At 40.0% G+C, this 19,909-nt stretch overlaps 2 protein-coding genes across 4 annotated transcripts in view; one reads left to right on the forward strand and one right to left on the reverse strand.

The window, feature by feature from the left end:
• PPAT (phosphoribosyl pyrophosphate amidotransferase) overlaps positions 1-3,198 on the reverse strand; it is a 37,049-nt gene extending 33,851 nt beyond the window's left edge. Inside the window, exon 1 of one of the 2 annotated variants that reach the window (XM_033857072.2) lies at positions 2,904-3,198. In XM_033857072.2, coding sequence (XP_033712963.1) covers positions 2,904-3,031 — 128 coding nt within the window. In that variant the 5' untranslated portion in view covers positions 3,032-3,198. The remainder of the gene's footprint in view (positions 1-2,903) is intronic. The other variant, XM_033857073.2, reaches the window with a different exon arrangement.
• PAICS (phosphoribosylaminoimidazole carboxylase and phosphoribosylaminoimidazolesuccinocarboxamide synthase) overlaps positions 1-19,909 on the forward strand; it is a 51,430-nt gene that overhangs the window by 17,378 nt on the left and 14,143 nt on the right. For both annotated transcript variants that reach the window (XM_073805297.1, XM_033857071.2), the window contains 3 exons: positions 3,859-3,925; positions 7,977-8,174; positions 14,359-14,537. In XM_073805297.1, the coding sequence (XP_073661398.1) occupies positions 3,859-3,925; positions 7,977-8,174; positions 14,359-14,537 (444 nt within the window). The remainder of the gene's footprint in view (positions 1-3,858; positions 3,926-7,976; positions 8,175-14,358; positions 14,538-19,909) is intronic.

The raw sequence follows: 19,909 nt of genomic DNA on the forward strand, positions 1-19,909 counted from the left end.
CCCGGGCCGGGAAGATCCCACATGCCGCAGAGAGGCTGGGCCTGCGCCTCTGGAGCCTGTGCTCCGCAACGGGAGAGGCCACAACAGTGAGAGGCCCGCGTACCGCAGCAAAAAAAAAAAAAAAAAAAAAAAAGAAAAGTCCCCCTGACAGAAAGTAGAGCTATGGTATAAATCTGCAAATAGCCAGACTACTAAAAAGAAGTACTTCTGGACGAACCCATCTGAATTAAGCATCCAGTACATGACTGTCTAGTAATTGATACTCCATTTGTTTTTATATATAAAATACATAACATTACAACTTTCAGGTGTTCTGTTATCCCTGACACTAAATGTCTATGCCTAAGACAAAAACAGAACCAAATACAATGCAAAAGTGATAGAAATTTCACCTTCTAGATTCCATGTCTTAGGAAGAAAACGTGTAAGGGATAAATCCCTTCATCAAAAATGGGGGGAAAAAATCAATTGAATCTTGTTGCTGTTGTTTTAAAACTAGCCATTGAGTGGAGGAGGGTGAGGAGGTAGATAGAGCCTTCTGCAACAAACCACCACTTGCCAGTGTACACTGTATATAACTAACTCTATATTAAACTATAACAACCTATCTAGGCTTCTAATTTTGACATTCCTTGATTCAATGCCATATAAAAAACATTTTTAGTTAGTTTATTTTATTGAAGTATAGTTGATTTACAATGTTGGGTTAACTTCTGCTGTACAGCAAAGTGATTCAGTTATACATATACATCCATTCTTTTTCATATTCTTTTCCATTATTGGTACCACAGGATATGGAATATAGCTCCCTGTGCTATACAGTAAGACCTTGTTGTTTAACCATTCCATTAAAAACATTATTTCTTAACCTTCGACCCCTACTTACGAGCTTAGAGAAGCAGAAGATTTTATCTTCTAGGCATAAAGAAGTTTCATATTCTTAGAATCAGAATCAGTTTCCCTAAAGGGTGAGGACTTTTGCTAATTTAAAATTTTGAATTGGATAGGATTATGGGCAAGAACCAGCCCTCTCAATGAACCTTAATGATTCTATGCCTACACAAGGAAAATTTAAATAGTTTTCCATTAAACATCTTTCTCCCCCAGAAGCTACTGTTTTTTTTGCCACTGTTATTGAAAATATCACAAGGTCAATTTTCAATACTACAGTTTAACAAATACTTGCTCCATCAAATAAGCAGCCTGATAGAATCCATTTAATTTTCTCTACCATCATGTAGTAATCACATTTTTATTGCCCTTACCTTGTATTATCTAATCTCATAATTCTTTCACTTAAAAGTCACTGCAGAAAAGTGCATGTAGTTAGGAATGAAGTTATTCATTAAAAAAAAAAAAATCACCCCCCTCTTCTTTACACACACATTTAAAGAGGAGATTTTGGGATGAACTTTCTGAGTTACTTTAGCTAAAAAATAAATAGTTAAAAAAAAAATTCAAGGTCAGTTCATTTCTTTCTCACAGACCACCAGGCAATTCTAAAGATCCCTTGTTTTTTATACCTCTTCCCATGACAGATTATCCACAATAACTTCTCCGAAGAATGTTATAAACTAATGTTGCTCTGGACTACCATAAGAATAGCTTTTAGTTTTTCCTTGGATTATATATAATCCTCTCAATAATGTAAATGTATTTTAAAATAAGATTTCTATTATGGTTAACCCACAATTATCCAAGATTAGAGTAAGTCAAACTAGAAATATTCTTTTTGATTCATCCCAGATTCTAAGTTACTCTCAGCTCTTAGTAAACAGGGAGTACACAAGATGTGAAACTCAAACTCAAGTATTCAGGACCCTGAAAAAAGCTGAGACTACTTCTAATTTAAGTTTGGTGAGGGAAAGCTAATCATTTGTAATGCATTTATACATATTGCTCCCATCCTGCCCATAAGCATTATTGCCAAGTTCCTTAACTGTTCTAGAAGTTGTTGCTGAGGTATTGCCTTATGGAAACTTTGTAATACTTTCAGTGATAATGCCAAACTTAGGTTTATATTTCTTAAGGAAATTGTTTATATCAACTTCCAGTTAGTTCAGTTAGTAGGAAGTGGAAAGATCACAGAAGCAGTTATTTTTTAACTCAAAGGATCTATCAGTTTTTCAAAGTCAATGTGTATCTTGTCAGACAGGAACTACTTTCCTCTCCCTCTTTTAAAGAGGGGAGTTATTTTGGCATTTCCTTACTACCAACCTTTTCATTCGTTATCTAAAACGTTTACCAATGAATTTTTTACAGATGCACTCTTCCCTGCGATTGGGTTATTTTCTGTTAATACAGATGAGATCTAGAACCGGTAGTTCCTTTCGAACACCAAGCTAATTCAGCTTCCCCGGGTTTGAATCCCTAAATTCCCACAGCTATGCCTACGTTCAAATACACAAACTGCCCAGTAGCTCTGCCCTTGCAAACAAAAGCTTGTGGTGGCTGCAGGCTCCGCGCGAAACCTCAAGGTGTATTGTAGGTCCTGGACCAGCAGTCACCCCACACAAGCCTATCACAAGAACAGCTCCAGGCTCTGGGAGATTAAAACTCGCAAGCAGTCAAGAAAGAACCCCGACTGGGCTAGTCCAAGCGAATCGGAGCCTTATAAACTGGCCAGACCAAGGAGGGGTGCACGACACCGGAAGAGAGGGGAGAGCCCCTAAAGAGCATGAAGAGTTGCGGGGGACAGGCTGAAATCCAGGGAGGCAAGGTAGCCCCCGCGCACTCCTTGGCAATCGGTGGACGCCACAGGCAGGTACCCGTCCAGGTAAGAGAGAGATCCGGCCTCCGGTCCTCAAGCGCCCGCGAGATCGCCAACTCCGGCCGCGGGAAGCGGCTCGGGCAGATGGAGAAGCACACGCGCCGCCATCCCCACCCCTCACCCAGTCGCTCACCGGTGCTGCAGCCCCACGAGTCCCAGAGTGATCACATGCGGCACATCTAGCTGCGTGGGCCACTCTCCTGAGGCGATGCATCCGAACACGCCACATTCCTCTCGGATCCCCAACTCCTCCAGCTCCATGTCGCCGCCGAAAGCACGTGGAGGGACCCGCCGCTGCGGCAGGGGTCTAAGCACCAACCAGTTGTTCGTTCGGCCTGTAAGCCTCAGAAGCTCGAGCCAGCTGCAGCCGCTTCCTAACCAGCGGCTCGACCCTCGCTACTGCGGCGGCGCGTGCTTTCCCTAAGTGAGAGTGATTAGCTCGCGCACCGCCACCTTGCCCCGCCCCTACAGGCCCACCAATGACCGAGGACGGAGGGAGAGGCTCCACGGCTGAGGGGCGGAGTCAAAGGCCCTGTGGGGGTGGAGCTAGCCCTCCACCGGAGCCCTGGGGGAAGATCATTTTTCTGCACGTGGAAATCTCCGTTATTTTCCAATACCCAAGACTGAGATGATGAGACTAGCGGGGTTAACGTCATTTCTGTCTTAGAGGATGTAAATTTTGTATGTCCCTCCCCACATGCTTTCCCCCAGGCCGTCACTACTTGGTATGCTCCAACCTCTGAGCCACTCTCGCTGCCGAGGAGGGGGCCAAGTCAGCGAGCTGCTGTAGGGTGGGGAGGGGCCGCCAGTGCGCGCCACTTTTCCTCTTTCCTGTAACTGCGCCCGCGCAGGGCGGGGTACGGTCTGCGTCGCTGCGCCTGCGCGGCGGGAATCTTGCGGAAGGCGCTAGCTTCCGGAGTCCAAGTTCCTCTCGATCCGCAGAGACCCCCGAGGTTCCGTCACCGCGGTGGTGCTCGAAGAGACCGCGAGGGGGCACTCTAGGTTACGCGGCCCCGGCGGGGGCGTGTCTGTGGGCCGTGCCTCCTTTCCCCGCCCCGTGAGCCTCTCTGATCACTCCTCTTTTCCAGAGTCCTGCCTCTCTTCCTAGAGCTGCCGCTGCTTCCAGACCACTCCGGATAATGGCGACAGCCGAGGGTGAGTAACAGGCGTCCCCAGGACTTGGGACTCCCTGCCATCCACGGTCTTCCTGCCCCTCTGCCTTGAGCTCGAGGGTTCACGCCGGCACGTGCGCGCTCCGCGGCCCCGACGGCAACCTTCCCCGGGCAGAACCCGGTCTCCCTGCACCCGCCCCACTAGGCCACTGGGCTGGCGGGCACGTGGCCCAGGCGCTGCCGAGCGGTGCGTCGGAAACAAAGCGCTCCCGGGCCTCCGAACTTTCTGAAACATCCAGAACTGCTTCTGGGATGGGGAAAAGGCGCAAAGGGTCATTAGGAAGAGAAATGGCCAGGGGTTGGAGACGTGCTTGGAAATCGCGTTTGCCATCAGTAGATATTGCAAAACAATCGCAGAAGCATCTAGTGTTGACTCTTGAAACCAAAGTCTTGCTTTCTCCTGTTAGGCTAATAATAACCTGCTATTCCAGAAAGTTAATAATTGAACCTTCTGAAAAATTTGCTATTTTCTGTGCAGATTTTGTGTGTGTTTTTAGCCTTTTTATGCCAGTGATGGCTTTGGAGAGTTACAAAACCACCAGGGAAAAGTTTCCTTCCTTCACTTTGCACTTATTATATTACATATTTGTATAATCATTTTGGCCACTCGTGATTAGGATACTCAGGAAAGATCGTTTGTGCTATTTTTACTGTAAAACGTTTTCCCCCATCCCCCATACTTACGGTGAACCAAATTCCTTGTGTTGGCCAGTCACTACATTCTCTTCCACATAGAAAAATTAAATTTAGGTAAAAAACTATAGACTGAACAAAATGGTCCTGATAACAAGTAACAACTCCATAAAATCAATGCGTTAGACCAGAATTTTCCCTGCCATACCTCTAAACTGACAGATCTCTAAAATCTTTGGTCTTCCACTTCCTTCCATCTTGCATTTTTTGGGGGGCAGGTTAATTATTCCAAATTTTCACTTTTATGGTTTCTAAATGGCACTTCATTGCCCAAAAATGTTCTCTGGCAGTGCGAAAGCTATTGAAATCTATTCTGAAGAACTTTTCATTCACATTCTGCATACTGCTTCCTTCCTACCTCTTCAACCCTTACTTAGGGTTTTTCTCTCTTATGAATCCTAAGCCTACATTCCAGGCAGGTTAATTCACCAAGTTTACTCTTCTCTATGTTTGTTTTTGCTGTTCCTTCTAGAACAGTGTTGTCTAATAGAAATATAATGTGACACTCTATGTAACTTTGTTTTCTAGTAGCCACATTTTAAAAAGTAAAAAGAAACAGGTGAACTGATTTTTAATATATATTATTTAACCCAATATATCCAAAGCAGTATCATTTCAACATGTAATCAATATAAAAAATTGTGATTTTTGCAAACTTTTTTTTCATATTGAAATTCACTGTGTATTTTACGCTTAACTTACATCATTTCAATTTGGAGTAGCCACATTTCAAGTATTTCATAGCCACATGTGGCTAGTGACTACCTTATGGGACAGCACAGTCCTAGATGTTCTTACCTCTTTGTGGAAGTTCTGTACTTTTCAATACTCTTAAATGTCAGGTCTATGAATTATTCTCAGTCCTCATCAATCTCTTCTGAATTCATCTATGAATTTGTAGCAGGCATTTTGGCACTTATAGCAAATGTCTCCTATGATGTTACGTTATTTCTATCCATTAGTTGAAATTCCTACCCTGTTTGAAAATTAAGTAATAAATACCAATTCAGGGAATTCCCTGGCGGGCCAGTGGTTAGGACTCCTTGCTTCCATTGCAGGGGGCACAGGTTCGATCCCTGGTTGGGGAACTAAGATCCCACAAGCCGCACGGCGAGGCCATATGTAAATAAATACATACATACATACCACTTCAAATAAATCGAGAGAGAGGAGCAGTAGGTACAAATTATCTAACCCAGGCAACATCTTAACTTTCCCTTCTTTTATCCCTCATATTGAGTCAATTGTTATAAAAACTTTTACCTTTTAAATATCTTGAGTCTTACCCAACTGCTTTTTCTTTAGACCAGGACATTTCTTGCCTGGATTGCTGCCACAGCATCGTAAGTGGTCTCTCAGTCTCTAGTTTTCTTCCACCCACCCCTTCCTCATTTCATTCTCCACACAGCAGCCATAATGGTCTTTCTAATATAGAAACTGTCATTTTACTGAAGTACTTAAAAGCTTTATAGTTGCTCCTAGGATAAAGTGTAAATTCAGTCAGCATGGCTTGTGAGACCCCAAGGGTGAGTAGTGAAATGGGAAGGAAACAGTGTTTCAGGCCTAGGGAAGAGCATGTTAGAAGCCTGAGAGGAGGATATAGAGATTCAGTTACAAAGTTGGAGTTCTAGGAAGGGAATAGAGAAATCTGAATTTGGAGCCCTGAGCTGAGACTCCATTCTTGGAAAGACCTTTTAAACCTTGTCAGTGAATCAAGTCATTACAGTAAGAGGATGGAAATTCATCCTCTGAATTAGGTACCCTGCAGTGGCAACTATTAAACTGAATTGTAACTGTTTTGTTTAATCGTTACCTTCATTAACTGGTGATGTGATCCCTGCCCAATTCCTCAGGCTTATCTCCTGCCTTCCCTTTCTACTCCTTAGCTGCTACCGGATCCCATGCCCCACCCCTTCACCCCCAACAGCAATGTACACACACAGTCCTCCAAACATACTGAAGTTCTGCCAGGTGCTCTTTCATCCCCTGGTCTTTTTCACCACCAGTCTCTACCCCTTGCCGTCTTCCAGCTAAATTTTGACTATTCCTCAGATCTCAGCCTAATCCTCACTTTGTTCTAGACTTCTTTCTTTGACGTCTAGACATCAGAGGTTAAGTTAAGTGATCCTGCTATGAACCTGTGATCCCATAGTCTGTGTTTTTCTCACATTATACTTACTATGATGTTTAATTTCAGCTTCCCTCAGACTGCAGTCACTTGAGAGCAGGAACTTGGTTTACTGGTACATCCCTAGTACCTGGCACATGGACACTAAAAAATGCAGATACTGAGAATGAGTCGATGTTCTGGGAGAATGAGGGGTGATTTCTCCTCTTGGAAATTTTAAGTCCTTAAATGTCTATTATCTCTGATCTTCATCGAAATCATTCTTTCTAATGACCCAAGTCTACTTTTCTTTAGGTGTGATGACCTGCATCAAAATTGGATTCTCTTGTCCTTACTTCTCACAGTTTTCTATAGCTGTTAGTGATGAGAGGGGATCAAGGATGGGGGGGTGCTTCCAAATGGGCTAACTAAAGTGGGTGGAGGAGGTGCCTCCTCTTGCACATTAACTTGAAATCAAGAAACACATCTGGGGCTTCCTTGGTGGCGCAGCAGTTGAGAGTCCGCCTGCTGATGCAGGGGACACGGGTTCGTGCCCCGGTCTGGGAAGATCCCACATGCCGCGGGGCGGCTGGGCCCGTGAGCCATGGCCGCTGAGCCTGCGTGTCCGGAGCCTGTTGCTCCGCAACGGGAGAGGCTACAACAGTGAGAGGCCCGTGTACCGCAAAAAAAAAGAAAAAAGAAACACATCTGGCTGAACTTTCCCATTTTGCCTGCCATGGAAAGCAGAAGACGGGAAAAATACAGCATTTTTTTACCTGCAAGCTAGTTTAGTTATTGTATTGTGAGAACATATATGAAACTACTCATGTTGTTGCATTAATTTTAATGTATTTTAACTAATTCTACTTCAGTTTTGCTGTGAGAGAGGCAGGTTGATAGTGAAAAGAGCACGACACAGCATTAGATATTGGAAGACAAGGTTTTTTCTGGCTCTGCTCTTTCTTAACTGTATGACCTCTACTTTTTGATACTTAGTTTCCTAATCTATATAATTATTTACATAATTAAAATTCGTCACAAAATTTTATGAATGAAATGTGATGATGATGCATTAAAAATTGTAGAATGTAAGGTTCTATGCAGATGAGTTCATTTTTATTAAAATTATTTAATTATGCTATGTTCTGATTCATCGTTCTAGACAATTTAGTCTTCTGAATTATCTTCTCTACGAAACTTCCTGAAATCTGATGTTTCTGTTTTATTTCCACAGTACTGAAGATTGGTAAAAAACTCTATGAAGGTAAAACAAAAGAAGTCTATGAATTGTTGGATAGTCCAGGAAAAGTCCTCCTGCAGTCCAAGGACCAGATTACAGCAGGAAATGCAGCCAGGAAGAATCACCTTGAAGGAAAAGGTGCAATCTCAAATAAAATTACCAGTTGTATTTTTCAGCTGTTACAGGAAGCAGGTGAGTGGCTCTCCCAGTAGCCTCCCCCTTCATGTTCTTTCTCACATATACATACTGGTCCTTTTCATCAGGAAATGACATTATTTGGATAAATAAGATGTTGATAACCAGTTGATTTTTTTTTTTTTCAGTTGTTATAGGAAGCAGGTAAGTGACTCCCCCTACAGCCTCCTGTACCACTCTGATCTCTTTAATGGGGAGATGGCATTATCTGGTTTAACAACATGTTTGGGGATGCCTCACATGCTAAACTTATTTAAATTAAACCAGAAACTTAAATTTCACTGTAACACTTTACTTGGTTTGGAATTACTTAAGTAGTATCATTCAGTTAGTTAAAAGGAATCTTAACAGTTTGCTACAGTCTTTGTCTGGCATGTATTTCTGTAGCTTTCCTCTGCTAGGACATCTTAGGAGAGGCTTACCTATGAAGGAACTTAAGGAACTTAACCTGTGAAAGAAGCACATTCTGGTGTTTGGCAGCTCTAATTGATGAATTGAAATTTAGTCCCTAAAATTCTATATAAATTTGCTCCACCCATTGGAGATTATACAGAACTTCAAATCCCTCTTCTACTTGAAAGCCCTAAAAAGTAATTGAATACTGCAACCATGCCTTCTCATCCTGCCATACCCCAAGTGAGAGATTTGGACTAGATCAAGATCTGCAGGGTTACCTCCTGCTCTAAAACTGAATGAAGACGATTTCCAATAGAGAAATCTATTCAAAAGACGAAATTCAGATCAAAACATTCTGTGGAGGGCGTTTGGAGTGAAAGAAGGGAAATTAGGATAACAGTTTTTCTGCAGGGATTCAGGCAAAAGCTGATTGGTCTGTAGTGTATAAAATCTCAGCTAGCAAAAGATTTGAGCTCTTTGCCTACAGTGTAAGAGATGCTGTGCCTTGGATCATTCAACGTGTGAAGCCTCCAGTTCCTTATCTGTAAAGTAAAAGCTTTGTTCTGTATCATTCCAGTTCTAATTTTACAGTTTAATATCATTGTCTCCACTTACTTCCAATATTCCCAGTTGCCCTCACATTTCTTAGATTTTTCCAGTAAGCATTAATCTTAATTATTAGTAATTAAAAATTAATTAATTACTCTTTCTTAACTCCAAAGGGGAATTTAATACCTTTGTTTCCAGTGAAGATAGATCTGCCTTCCACAAAATAACAAGGTAATTCAAGTTAAACCCATTCCATCAATACAGAATAGGTTCTTGAGTAGTTTTGCCTCTTCCAGAGTACCCTGTTTCACATTTTTAATTACTGTGTAAAAAATATGTTTACTTGACAACCTAAATTGTCATCCATATTATAAATCCCTCTATGCACTGAGGGTGAAAATATTGCTGTAAATTTAAAGCACCTCCCTCAGTTCATAAGTAATACAACCCAGGATTTTTACTTCAAGGCCTCCTTGATTGGTGGTTTCCCAATGACTGAGTAGATTTCTAGAGAGAGCATCAAACTAATATTAGGTTTCTTTTGCAGTACAAATAAGGTGCTCCATTTTTTAACCTCACAAGTTGTCTCCTCCCCATACATATTAAAATGGTTTATAGTTGCTAACACTATAAGCTGTTAACAATACAACTAGCTTCTGTGCCCCCATAGTAATTGTACCCATCTATGGGATCATATATATGCATTTAAGTAATGGGGGATAAGTACAGGCCCAAGTTTTTATTTGCTTATTTAATAAGGCACCTATTCAGTGTACTTGCCAGGGCTTAAGGACAGGTGAATTAGGGTGATCCAGTTTTGACTCTCAAAGTCCTGCATGCAGCTGGGAAGGTTGGTCATCCACGTGAAGTACTCCAGCAGTCATCTGTTTGGCACACTTAACATAGCTAAAACTTACTGGGTTCACAAGAAATGCTGAAAGGTGTTTTCCAGGTTTTATATACTGTGGGAAATCTAAGGTTTTAAAAATTCTTAAACAGATGATTAGTTTTAGGGTATGGATTAAGAGTTCTGTTAAGCCTTATATAATTTTTACTTGCTAGTAGTTAAATACTATGTCTAATTGACCATCAGTGGTCTATTTAAAACTGCTTTCTTGGGGCTTCCCTGGTGACACAGTGGTTAAAAATCCACCTGCCAATGCAGGGGACATGGGTTTGAGCCCTGGTCCGGGAAGATCCCACATGCCACGGAGCAACTAAGCCCGTGTGCCACAACTACTGAGCCTGTGCTCTACAGCCCGCGAACCACAACTACTGAGCTCACGTGCCACAGCTACTAAAACCCATGCGCCTAGAGCCCATGCTCCACAGCAAGAGAAGCCACCGCAATGAGAAGCCCGTGCACCGCAATAAAGAGTAGCCCCTGCTCGTCGCAACTAGAGAAAGCCTGTGTACAGCAACGAAGACCCAATGTAGCCAAAAATAAAATTAAAAAAAATAATAATAAATAAGTTTATTTAAAAAGTAAAATAAAACTGCTTTCTTTATAAACAGGCATATATTCCAAGTTAAGATATTTCTAGAAATTCGAATGGAAAAAGCACCAGAATGAGAATCAGTAAATCATAATTCTAGTTTTCTCTTTGTCACTCATGAGCAAACTGTAAAAGACTGTATTACACATGCTGTACCTGAATTTTGAAGTTCCTGAATTTAGTCTCATTACTAAAAAAATCAAAATTTAACCTTTTAAGTTTCAGTTCCCTCCTGCACAGAAACACACTATGATTACATTTTGGTGTGATAGCAGTGATATGACTAACAGTCTTGGCAGTTGTTAAACCACAGGTGGGGAGCTGGGCAACCTTAATAGAGGGATAGCTCCAGCGCTGTCATACTTGGCCGTTGTAATTCAGAATGTGAAATGACATTTACATTTTCTTAGTAGTCTTGATAGGAGTTTTGAATTTTGTAAACAACTGAGACTAATGGGAGGATTTCTTTTTCTCACCGTATGAAGCCATGGAATTTGCTTTAATGATTAACACGTATATTAGAAGCAATCATTATATCATCTAAACTGAATCTCTTTTCTCTTAGTAGCAATTTTTTTTTGTTTTAATGTACAAGATCATTACTATAAGTTGATTCTGTGGTTTTGATTCCCTTAGATATAGGGGAGGACTTTCCTCTGAGTAACAGTAACTGTGGTGTATATTTGAACAATAGATTTGGATACTAGTCTATCAAGCTTGATAGACAACTGAGCAAATATGACTACTAGGTAACAAACCTAAAAAAGAAGAGCTCTTGGGCTTCCCTGGTGGCACAGTGGTTGAGAGTCCGCCTGCCAATGCAGGGGACGCGGGTTCGTGCCCTGGTCCGGGAGGATCCCACATGCCGTGGAGCGGCTGGGCCCGTGAGCCATGGCCGCTGAGCCTGTGCATCCGGAGCCTGTGCTCCGCAACAGGACAGGCCACAGCAGTGAGAGGCCCGCGTACCGCAAAAAAAAAAGAAGAGCTCTTAAACCCAGACATGTACTTACCACCTCAAGTTAAGGATTGATTTAAATCATCTGCCTGCCCATGAGCCCAATCATTCATTAAAGGTTAAAATGGCCTAAATATTGACACTTTTAACATTCTTCCCCAGAGTTGCTGTTCGTGCAGCATACAACAATGTATTTATTTATTTATAAATTTATTTATTTATGGCTGCATTGGGTCTTCATTGCTGCACAAGGGCTTTCTCTAGTTGCGGCAAGTGGGGGCTACTCTTCATTGCGGTGAGCAGGCTGCTCATTGTGGTGGCTTCTCTTGTTGTGGAGCACAGGCTCTAGGTGCGCGGGCTTCAGTAGTTGTGATGCATGGGCTTAGTTGCTCAGCGGCACGTGGAATCTTCCCAGACCAGGGCTTGAACCCATGTCCCCTGCATTGGCAGCTGGATTCTTAACCACTGCGCCCCCAGGGCAGTCCACAATTTATTCTTTTCCCTGTTTTAATTGCATCTTCCTGGTCAAACCCAGAGGGAATGTGGAGAAAACAGTACAGGTTTAAAAACTGGATAGTGCATTTCAGGTCCAGGCTCCATTACGGATTGGCAGCATGACCTAACTTGTTAAGTTACTTAACTGCTGTGAGCCTCTACTTCTTTCACTATAAAATGTGAATAATAATGCTACCTCAAAAATTTTATGTATGGTTAAATGAGATAATATGTAAAACACTTCGGGGACTTCCCTGGTAGTCCAGTGGCTAAGACTCCGTGCTCCCAATGCAGGTGACCTGGGTTCTATCCCTGGTCAGGGAACTAGATCCCACATGCATACTGCAACTAAGAGTTTGCATGCCGCAGCTAAAGATCCCACGTGCTGCAACTAAGACCTGGTGCAGCCAAAGTAAATAAATAATTTTTAAATAAATAAATAAAACACTCAGCATGATGCAGCATGACACTCAGCAAATAAATAAATAAAACACCCGCGTGCTGCAACTAAGACCTGGTGCAGCCAAAGTAAATAAATAATTTTTAAATAAATAAATAAAACACTCAGCATGATGCAGGGTTTCCATAAACGTAGGTTCCCTTTACATATGGATACATACATATGTACATACATAGATAGATACATACATAAGATCAAAGATCTTCAGTCCTTTCCTGATAAGAAAAATTTGACCTTATTAGAGGTTTAGTTGGGGATTGGAGGTACTAATATTGTAGCCCGAAGATGAGCATTATTATGTTAAACCCATGCAGGTTTCCAGGAGATACTTTAATTCACGTTAGTGCTATGATGTAATAACACGTCTAGGAGAGGCAGTATTGGTGGTTAAGTGAGCAGTGTAAAGAGTTCAGACAGTGTGGGTTAGAAACCCTGCTTTACCTAGTACTAGCTGACATAACTCCTGTGTCTCAGTGTTGTTATCTGTTTCACTGGATGAACATCATACCTTATCAGGTGCTATGAGGATTAAGCAAAAAGAAAATAAATTGATAATGCCTGACCTAAAGTAGGTCTTGCAAATTGTGGTAAAATACACACACATAAAATTTACCATGTTAACCATTTTTAAGTGTAGGATTCAGTGGCATTCAGGTACACTGACAATGTTGTGCAACCATCACCACTATCAATTTCTGGAACTTTTTCATCATTTCAGACAGAACCTCTGACCCATTAAACAATAACTCTCCCCTGATAACCTCTATTCTACTTTCTGTCTCTATGAATTTGCCTGCTTTAGATACCTCATATAAGTGGAATTATACAATTTTCACCTTTATTTCACTCGGCATAATGTTTTCATGAATCATTCATCATGCTGTAGCATATATCAGAATTCCCTCCTTTTTGTGACTGAATAGTAATTCATTGTACGTAAACTACATTTTGTCTGTCCACTACACTCATCTGTTGTTAGACACTTGGGTTATTTCCCCCTTTTTGGCTATTGTTAATAATGATAGTGTGAACATTGGTGTACAAATATGTTTGAGATCTTGCTTTCAGTTCTTTTGTGTATATACTTAGAGTGGAATTGCTGGATCATATAGCTTATAATACATTGTAACAACTATAAGAGAGGTTGTTATTTTCCAAGGCCGCCACGTAAACTAGCTCTTTATCTTAGTTTTCCAGTAACAGTTTGCTTAAGAGTGAACAGAGGACGGGCAAATATTTTCTTTGCTCTTGGACAAATTGGCCTCCATGTTCCTGCTGCTACCTGTTGAATGCTTTTTTAAAGGACTCTTTGCTTTAAATATTGAGAGAAAAAGGCTGTCCAGAATTTACGGCTGTATCTGATTATGATAAATAGATTAATATTTTACAAGGCCCATATAATCCCAGACCATACAATGAGAATTCTGCCACCAGATCTGATTTAGAGATAATTTAGTGCCACTTAGTCATGTGCCTTGTGCAAAGTTAGGTGCACAGTGGCAGAGGAGATAGTATTTTTTGAACAAATGAATGGTGGTAAAAACATTGGGACCCAGATTTTTTGATCCAGCTTGCCTTGCAACATTAACATGAAATATTCCTGAATATTTTGATAAGCAGTAGAAAGCCATATTAATACTTTTTTTCCCTACTTCTGCCTTTTTAAAAAAATTTACATTTGTTTTTGATAGTGCCATTTAAAGGTAATGCATTTGGCTACATAGGCTTTTTGTTTTGTTGTTTGTAAAGGGTAGAGTTTTATTATGCCTCAGATCTCCCTTTTTAAATACAATTTTAATGCTTTTTTTTCTTTTTGTCATCAATCTGTAGGTATCAAAACTGCTTTCACCAGAAAATGTGGAGAGACAGCTTTCATTGCACCTAAGTGTGAAATGATTCCAATTGAATGGGTTTGTAGAAGAATAGCAACTGGTTCTTTTCTCAAAAGAAATCCTGGTGTCAAGGAAGGATATAAGTTCTACCCACCTAAAGTAGAGATGTTTTTCAAGGTAATTATTTTATACCTCCCTGTCTTACTATAACATAGCAACAAGTTTATTACAAAGTCAAAAGATTTAAATATTATCAAAGCTTTTGATACTACAGTTGTCATTCCAGAAATATTTGTCAAAAATGTACACTTTAATTAGCAATGATAATTCAGATTTTTAAAAGAAAACCTTTGAAAATCTGCTTATCTTATTTTGGACCAATGTGACTAACAAAATGAAGAAATTAAAATTAGCAGTTACGAGTCACTGGGAGAGCCTTTCACAGAAGCATGGAGTGACACTTTGTCCTCAGGAAAAGGTGTTTTTTGTTTTTGGAGGTGGGTTGTGGGATCTTAGTTCCCCAACCATGGATTGAAGGCGTGCCCTAGTCCTAACCACTGGACAGCCAGGTAATTGCCAGGAACAGGTTGGTGGGAAGCCTGGGTGAAGAAAAGAAGATGAACATAAGAACCAGGTTCAAATCACCTGTACTCTTTGAACCCTATTAGGTGAAGCCAGAGTGAGGCCTTCACATAATGAGATTGAACTACCTGTTTTCTAAAAGGAAAACCAGTAGAAAGATTAAAGAAAAAATTACTGTTATCTACAGTCGTGTGGCTGACAGGGTCTTGGTGCTCCCGCCAGGTGTCAGACCTAGGCCTCTGAGGTAAGAGAGCCGAGTTTAGGACATTGGACCACCAGAGACTTCCTGGCCCCACGTAATATCAATCGGCAAGAGCTCTCCCAGAGATCTCTTTCTCAGTGCTAAGACCCAGCTCCACTCAATGACCAGCAAGCTCCAGTGCTGGGCAGCCCATGCCAAACAACTAGCAAGACAGGAACACAACCCCACCCATTAGCAGAGAGGCTGCCTATAATCATAATAAGTTCACAGACACCCCAAAACACAACACCAGACACGGTCCTGCCCACCAGAAAAACAAGATCCAGCCTCATCCAACAGCACACAGGCACCAGTCCCCTCCACCAGGAAGCCTACACAACCCACTGAACCAACCTTACCCACTGGGGGCAGACACCAAAAACAACAGGAACTATGAATGTGCAGCCTGTGAAAAGGAGACCGCAAACACAGTAAGATAAGCAAAATGAAAAGACAGAGAAATACACAGCAGATGAAGAAACAAGGTAAAAACCCACCAGACCAAACAAATGAAGAGGAAATAGGCAGTCTACCTGAAAAAGAATTCAGAGTAACGATTGTAAAGATGATCTAAAATCTTGGAAATAGAATGGAGAAAATGTAACAAATGTTTAAGAAGGACCTAGAAGAACTAAAGAGCAACCAATGATGAACAACACAGTAAATGAAATTAAAAATTCTCTAGAAGGAATCAATACCAGAATAACTGAGGCAAAAGATGGGATAAGTGACCTGGAAGATAAAATAGTGGAAATAACTACTGCAGAGCAGAATAAAGAAAAAAGAATGAAAAGAATTGAGGACTGTCTGAGACACCTCTGGGACAACATTAAACGCACCAAGATTCGAATTATAGGGGTCCCAGAAGAAGAATAGGAAAAAAAGGGGACTGAGAAAATATTTGAAGAGATTGTAGTTGAAAACTTCCCTAATATGGGAAAGGAAATAGTCAATCAAGTCTAGGAAGTGCAGAGTCCCATATAGGATAAATGCAAGGAGAAACATGCCAAGACACATATTAATCAAACTATCAGAAATTAAATACAAAGAAAAAATATTAAAAGCACCAAGGGAAAAGCAGCAAATAACGTACAAGGGAATCCCCATAAGGGTAACAGCTGATTTTTCAGCAGAAACTCTGCAAGCCAGAAGGGAGTAGCAAGACATATTTAAAGTGATGAAAGGGAAAAACCTACAACCAAGGTTACTCTACCCGGCAAGGATCTCATTCAGATTTGACGGAGAAATTAAAACCTTTACAGACAAGCAAAAGCTAAGAGAATTCAGCACCACCAAACCAGCTTTACAACAAATGATAAAGGAACTTCTCTAGATAGGAAAAACAAGAGAAGGAAAAGACCTACAATAACAAACCCAAAACATTAAGAAAATAATAATAGGAACATACATATCTATAATTACCTTAAAAGTAAATGGATTAAATGCTCCAACCAAAAGACATAGACTGACTGAATGGATACAAAAACAAGACCCGTATTTATGCTCTCTACAAGAGACCCACTTCAGACCTATGGACACATACAGACTGAAAGTGAGGGGATGGAAAAAGATATTCCATGCAAATGGAAATCAAAAGAAATCTAGAGTAGCAAATCTCATATCAGACAAAAATAGCCTTTAAAATAAAGACCATTACAAGAGACAAAGAAGGACACTACAGAATGATCAAGGGATCAATCCAAGAAGAAGATATAACAATTGTAAATATTTATGCACCCAGCATAAGAGCATCTCAATACATGAGGCAAATGGTAACAGCCATAAAAGGGAAAATCGACAGTAACACAATAATAGTAGGGGACTTTTAACACCCCACTTTCACCAACGGACAGGTCAACCAAAATGAAAATAAGTGAGGAAACACATGCTTTAAATGACACATTAAACAGGATGGACTTAATTGATATTTACAGGACATTCCATCCAAAAACAACAGAATACACTTTCTTCTCAAGTGCTGATGGAACATTCTCCAGGATAGATGATATCTTGGGTCACAAATCAAGTAAGTTTAAGAAAATTGAAATCATATCAAGTATCTTTTCCAACTACAATGCTGAGACTGGATATCAATTACAGGAAAAAAATTGTAAAAAAATACAAGCACATGGAGGCTAAAAAATACACTACTAAATAGCCAAGAGTTCACTGAAGAAATCAAAGAGGAAATCAAAAAATACCTAGAAACAAATGACAATGAAAACACGACAACCCAAAACCTATGGGATGCAGCAAAAGCAGTTCTAAGAGGGAAGTTTATAGCAATACAATCCTACCTCAAGAAACAAGAAATATCTCAAATAAACAACCTAACCTTACACATAAAGCAATTAGAGAAAGAAGAACCAAAAAAAACCCAAAGTGAGCAGAAGGAAAGAAATCATAAAGATCAGATCAGAAATAAATGAAAAGAAATGGAGAAAATGATAGCAAAGATCAATAAAACTAAAAGCTGGTTCTTTGAGAAGATAAACAAAATTGATAAACCTTTAGCCAGACTCATCAAAAAAAAAAAAAGAAGACTCAAATCAACAGAATTAGAAATGAAAAAGGAGAACTAACAACTGACACTGCAGAAATACAAAGGATCATGAGAGATTACTACAAGCAACTATATGCACAAAATGGACAATCTGGAAGAAATGGAGAAATTCTTAGAAAAACACAACCTTCCAAGACTGAACCAGAAAGAAATAGAAAATATAAACGGACCAATCACAGACACTGAAATTGTGACTGTGGTTAAAAATCTTCCAACAAACAAAAGCCCAGGACCAGATGTCTTCACAGGTGAATTCTATCAAACATTTAGAGAAGAGCTACACCTATCCTTCTCAAACTCTTCCTAAATATAGCAGAGGGAGGAACACTCCCAAACTCATTCTGCAAGGCTACCATCACCTTGATACCAAAACCAGACAAAGATGTCACAAAAAAAGAAAACTATGGGCCAATATCACTGATGAACATAGATGCAAAAATCCTCAACAAAATACTAGCAAACAAAATCCAACAGCACATTAAAAGGATTATACACCATGATCAAGTGGGGTTTATCCCAGGAATGCAAGGGTTCTTCAATATATGCAAATCAATCAATGTGATACACCATATTAACAAATTGAAGGATGAAAACTATGTGATGATCTCAATAGATGCAGAAAAAGTTTTTGACAAAATTCAACACCCATTTATGATAAAAACTCTCCAGAAAGTAGGCATAGAGGGAACTTACCTCAACATAATAAAGGCCATATATGACCAACCCACAATAAACATTGTTCTCAGTGATGAAAAACTGAAGCCTTTTCCACTAAGATCAGGAACAATACAAAGTTGCCCACTCTCACCACTGTTATTCAACATAATTTTGGAAGTTTTAGCCACAGCAATCAGCGAAGAAAAATAAAAGGAATCCAAATCGGAAAAGAAGAAGTAAAACTGTCACTGTAGATGACATGGTAGTATACATAGAGAATCATAAAGATGCTACCAGAAAACTACTAGAGCTAATCAATGAATTTGGTAATGTTACAGGATACAAAATTAATGCTCAGAAATCTCTTGCATTTGTATACACTGATGATGAAAAATCTGAAAGAGAAATTAAGGAAACACTCCCATTTACCATTGCAACAAAAAGAATAAAATGCCTAAGAATAAACCTAACTCAGGACACAAAAGTCCTGTATACAGAAAACTATAAGACACTTGAAAGAAGTTAAAGATGATACAAACAGATGGAGAGATATACCATGTTCTTGGATTGGAAGAATCAACATTGTGAAAATGACTCTACTACCCAAAGCAATCTACAGATTCAATGCAATCCCTATCAAACTACCACTGGCATTTTTCACAGAACTAGAACCAAAAAATTCACAATTTGTATGGAAACACAAAAGACCCTGAATAGCCAAAGCAATCTTGTGAAAGAAAAACAGCTGGAGGCATCAGGCTCCCTGACTTTAGGCTATACTACAAAGGTACAGTAATAAGACAGTATGGTACTGGCACAAAAACAAATATAGATCAATGGAACAGGATAGAAAGCCCAGAGATAAACCCATGCACTTATGGTCATCATATCTTTGATAAAGGAGGTAAGAGTATACAATGGAGAAAAGACAACCTCTTCAGTAAGTGCTGCTGGGAAAACTGGACAACTACATGTAAAGGAATGAAATTAGAACACTCCCTAACACCATACACAAAAATAAACTCAAAATGGATTAAAGAGCTAAATGTAGGGCCAGACACTATAAAACTCTTAAAGGAAAACATAGGCAGATCACTCTATGACATAAATCACAGCAAGATCCTTTTTTACCCACCTCCTAGAGTAATGGAAATAAAAACAAAAATTAACAGATGGGACCTAATGAAACTTAAAAGCTTTTGCACAGCCAAGGAAAACATAAACAAGATGAAAAGACAACCCTCAGAATGGGAGAAAATATTTGCAAACAGAGCAACTGACAAAGGATTAATCTCCAAATTATACAAGCAACTCATGCAGCTCAATATCAAAAAACATCAACCCAATCCAAAAATGGGCAGAAGACCTAAATAGACATTTCTCCAAAGAAGATATACAGATTGCCAACAAACACATGAAAGGATGTTCATCATCACTAACCATTAGAGAAATGCAAATCAAAACTACAATGAGGTATTACCTCACACCAGTCAGAATGGCCATCAT

The sequence above is a fragment of the Tursiops truncatus genome, chromosome 5 (assembly GCF_011762595.2).
Source record: "Tursiops truncatus isolate mTurTru1 chromosome 5, mTurTru1.mat.Y, whole genome shotgun sequence".
In the NCBI taxonomy this organism is placed as follows: Eukaryota; Metazoa; Chordata; class Mammalia; order Artiodactyla; family Delphinidae; genus Tursiops; species Tursiops truncatus.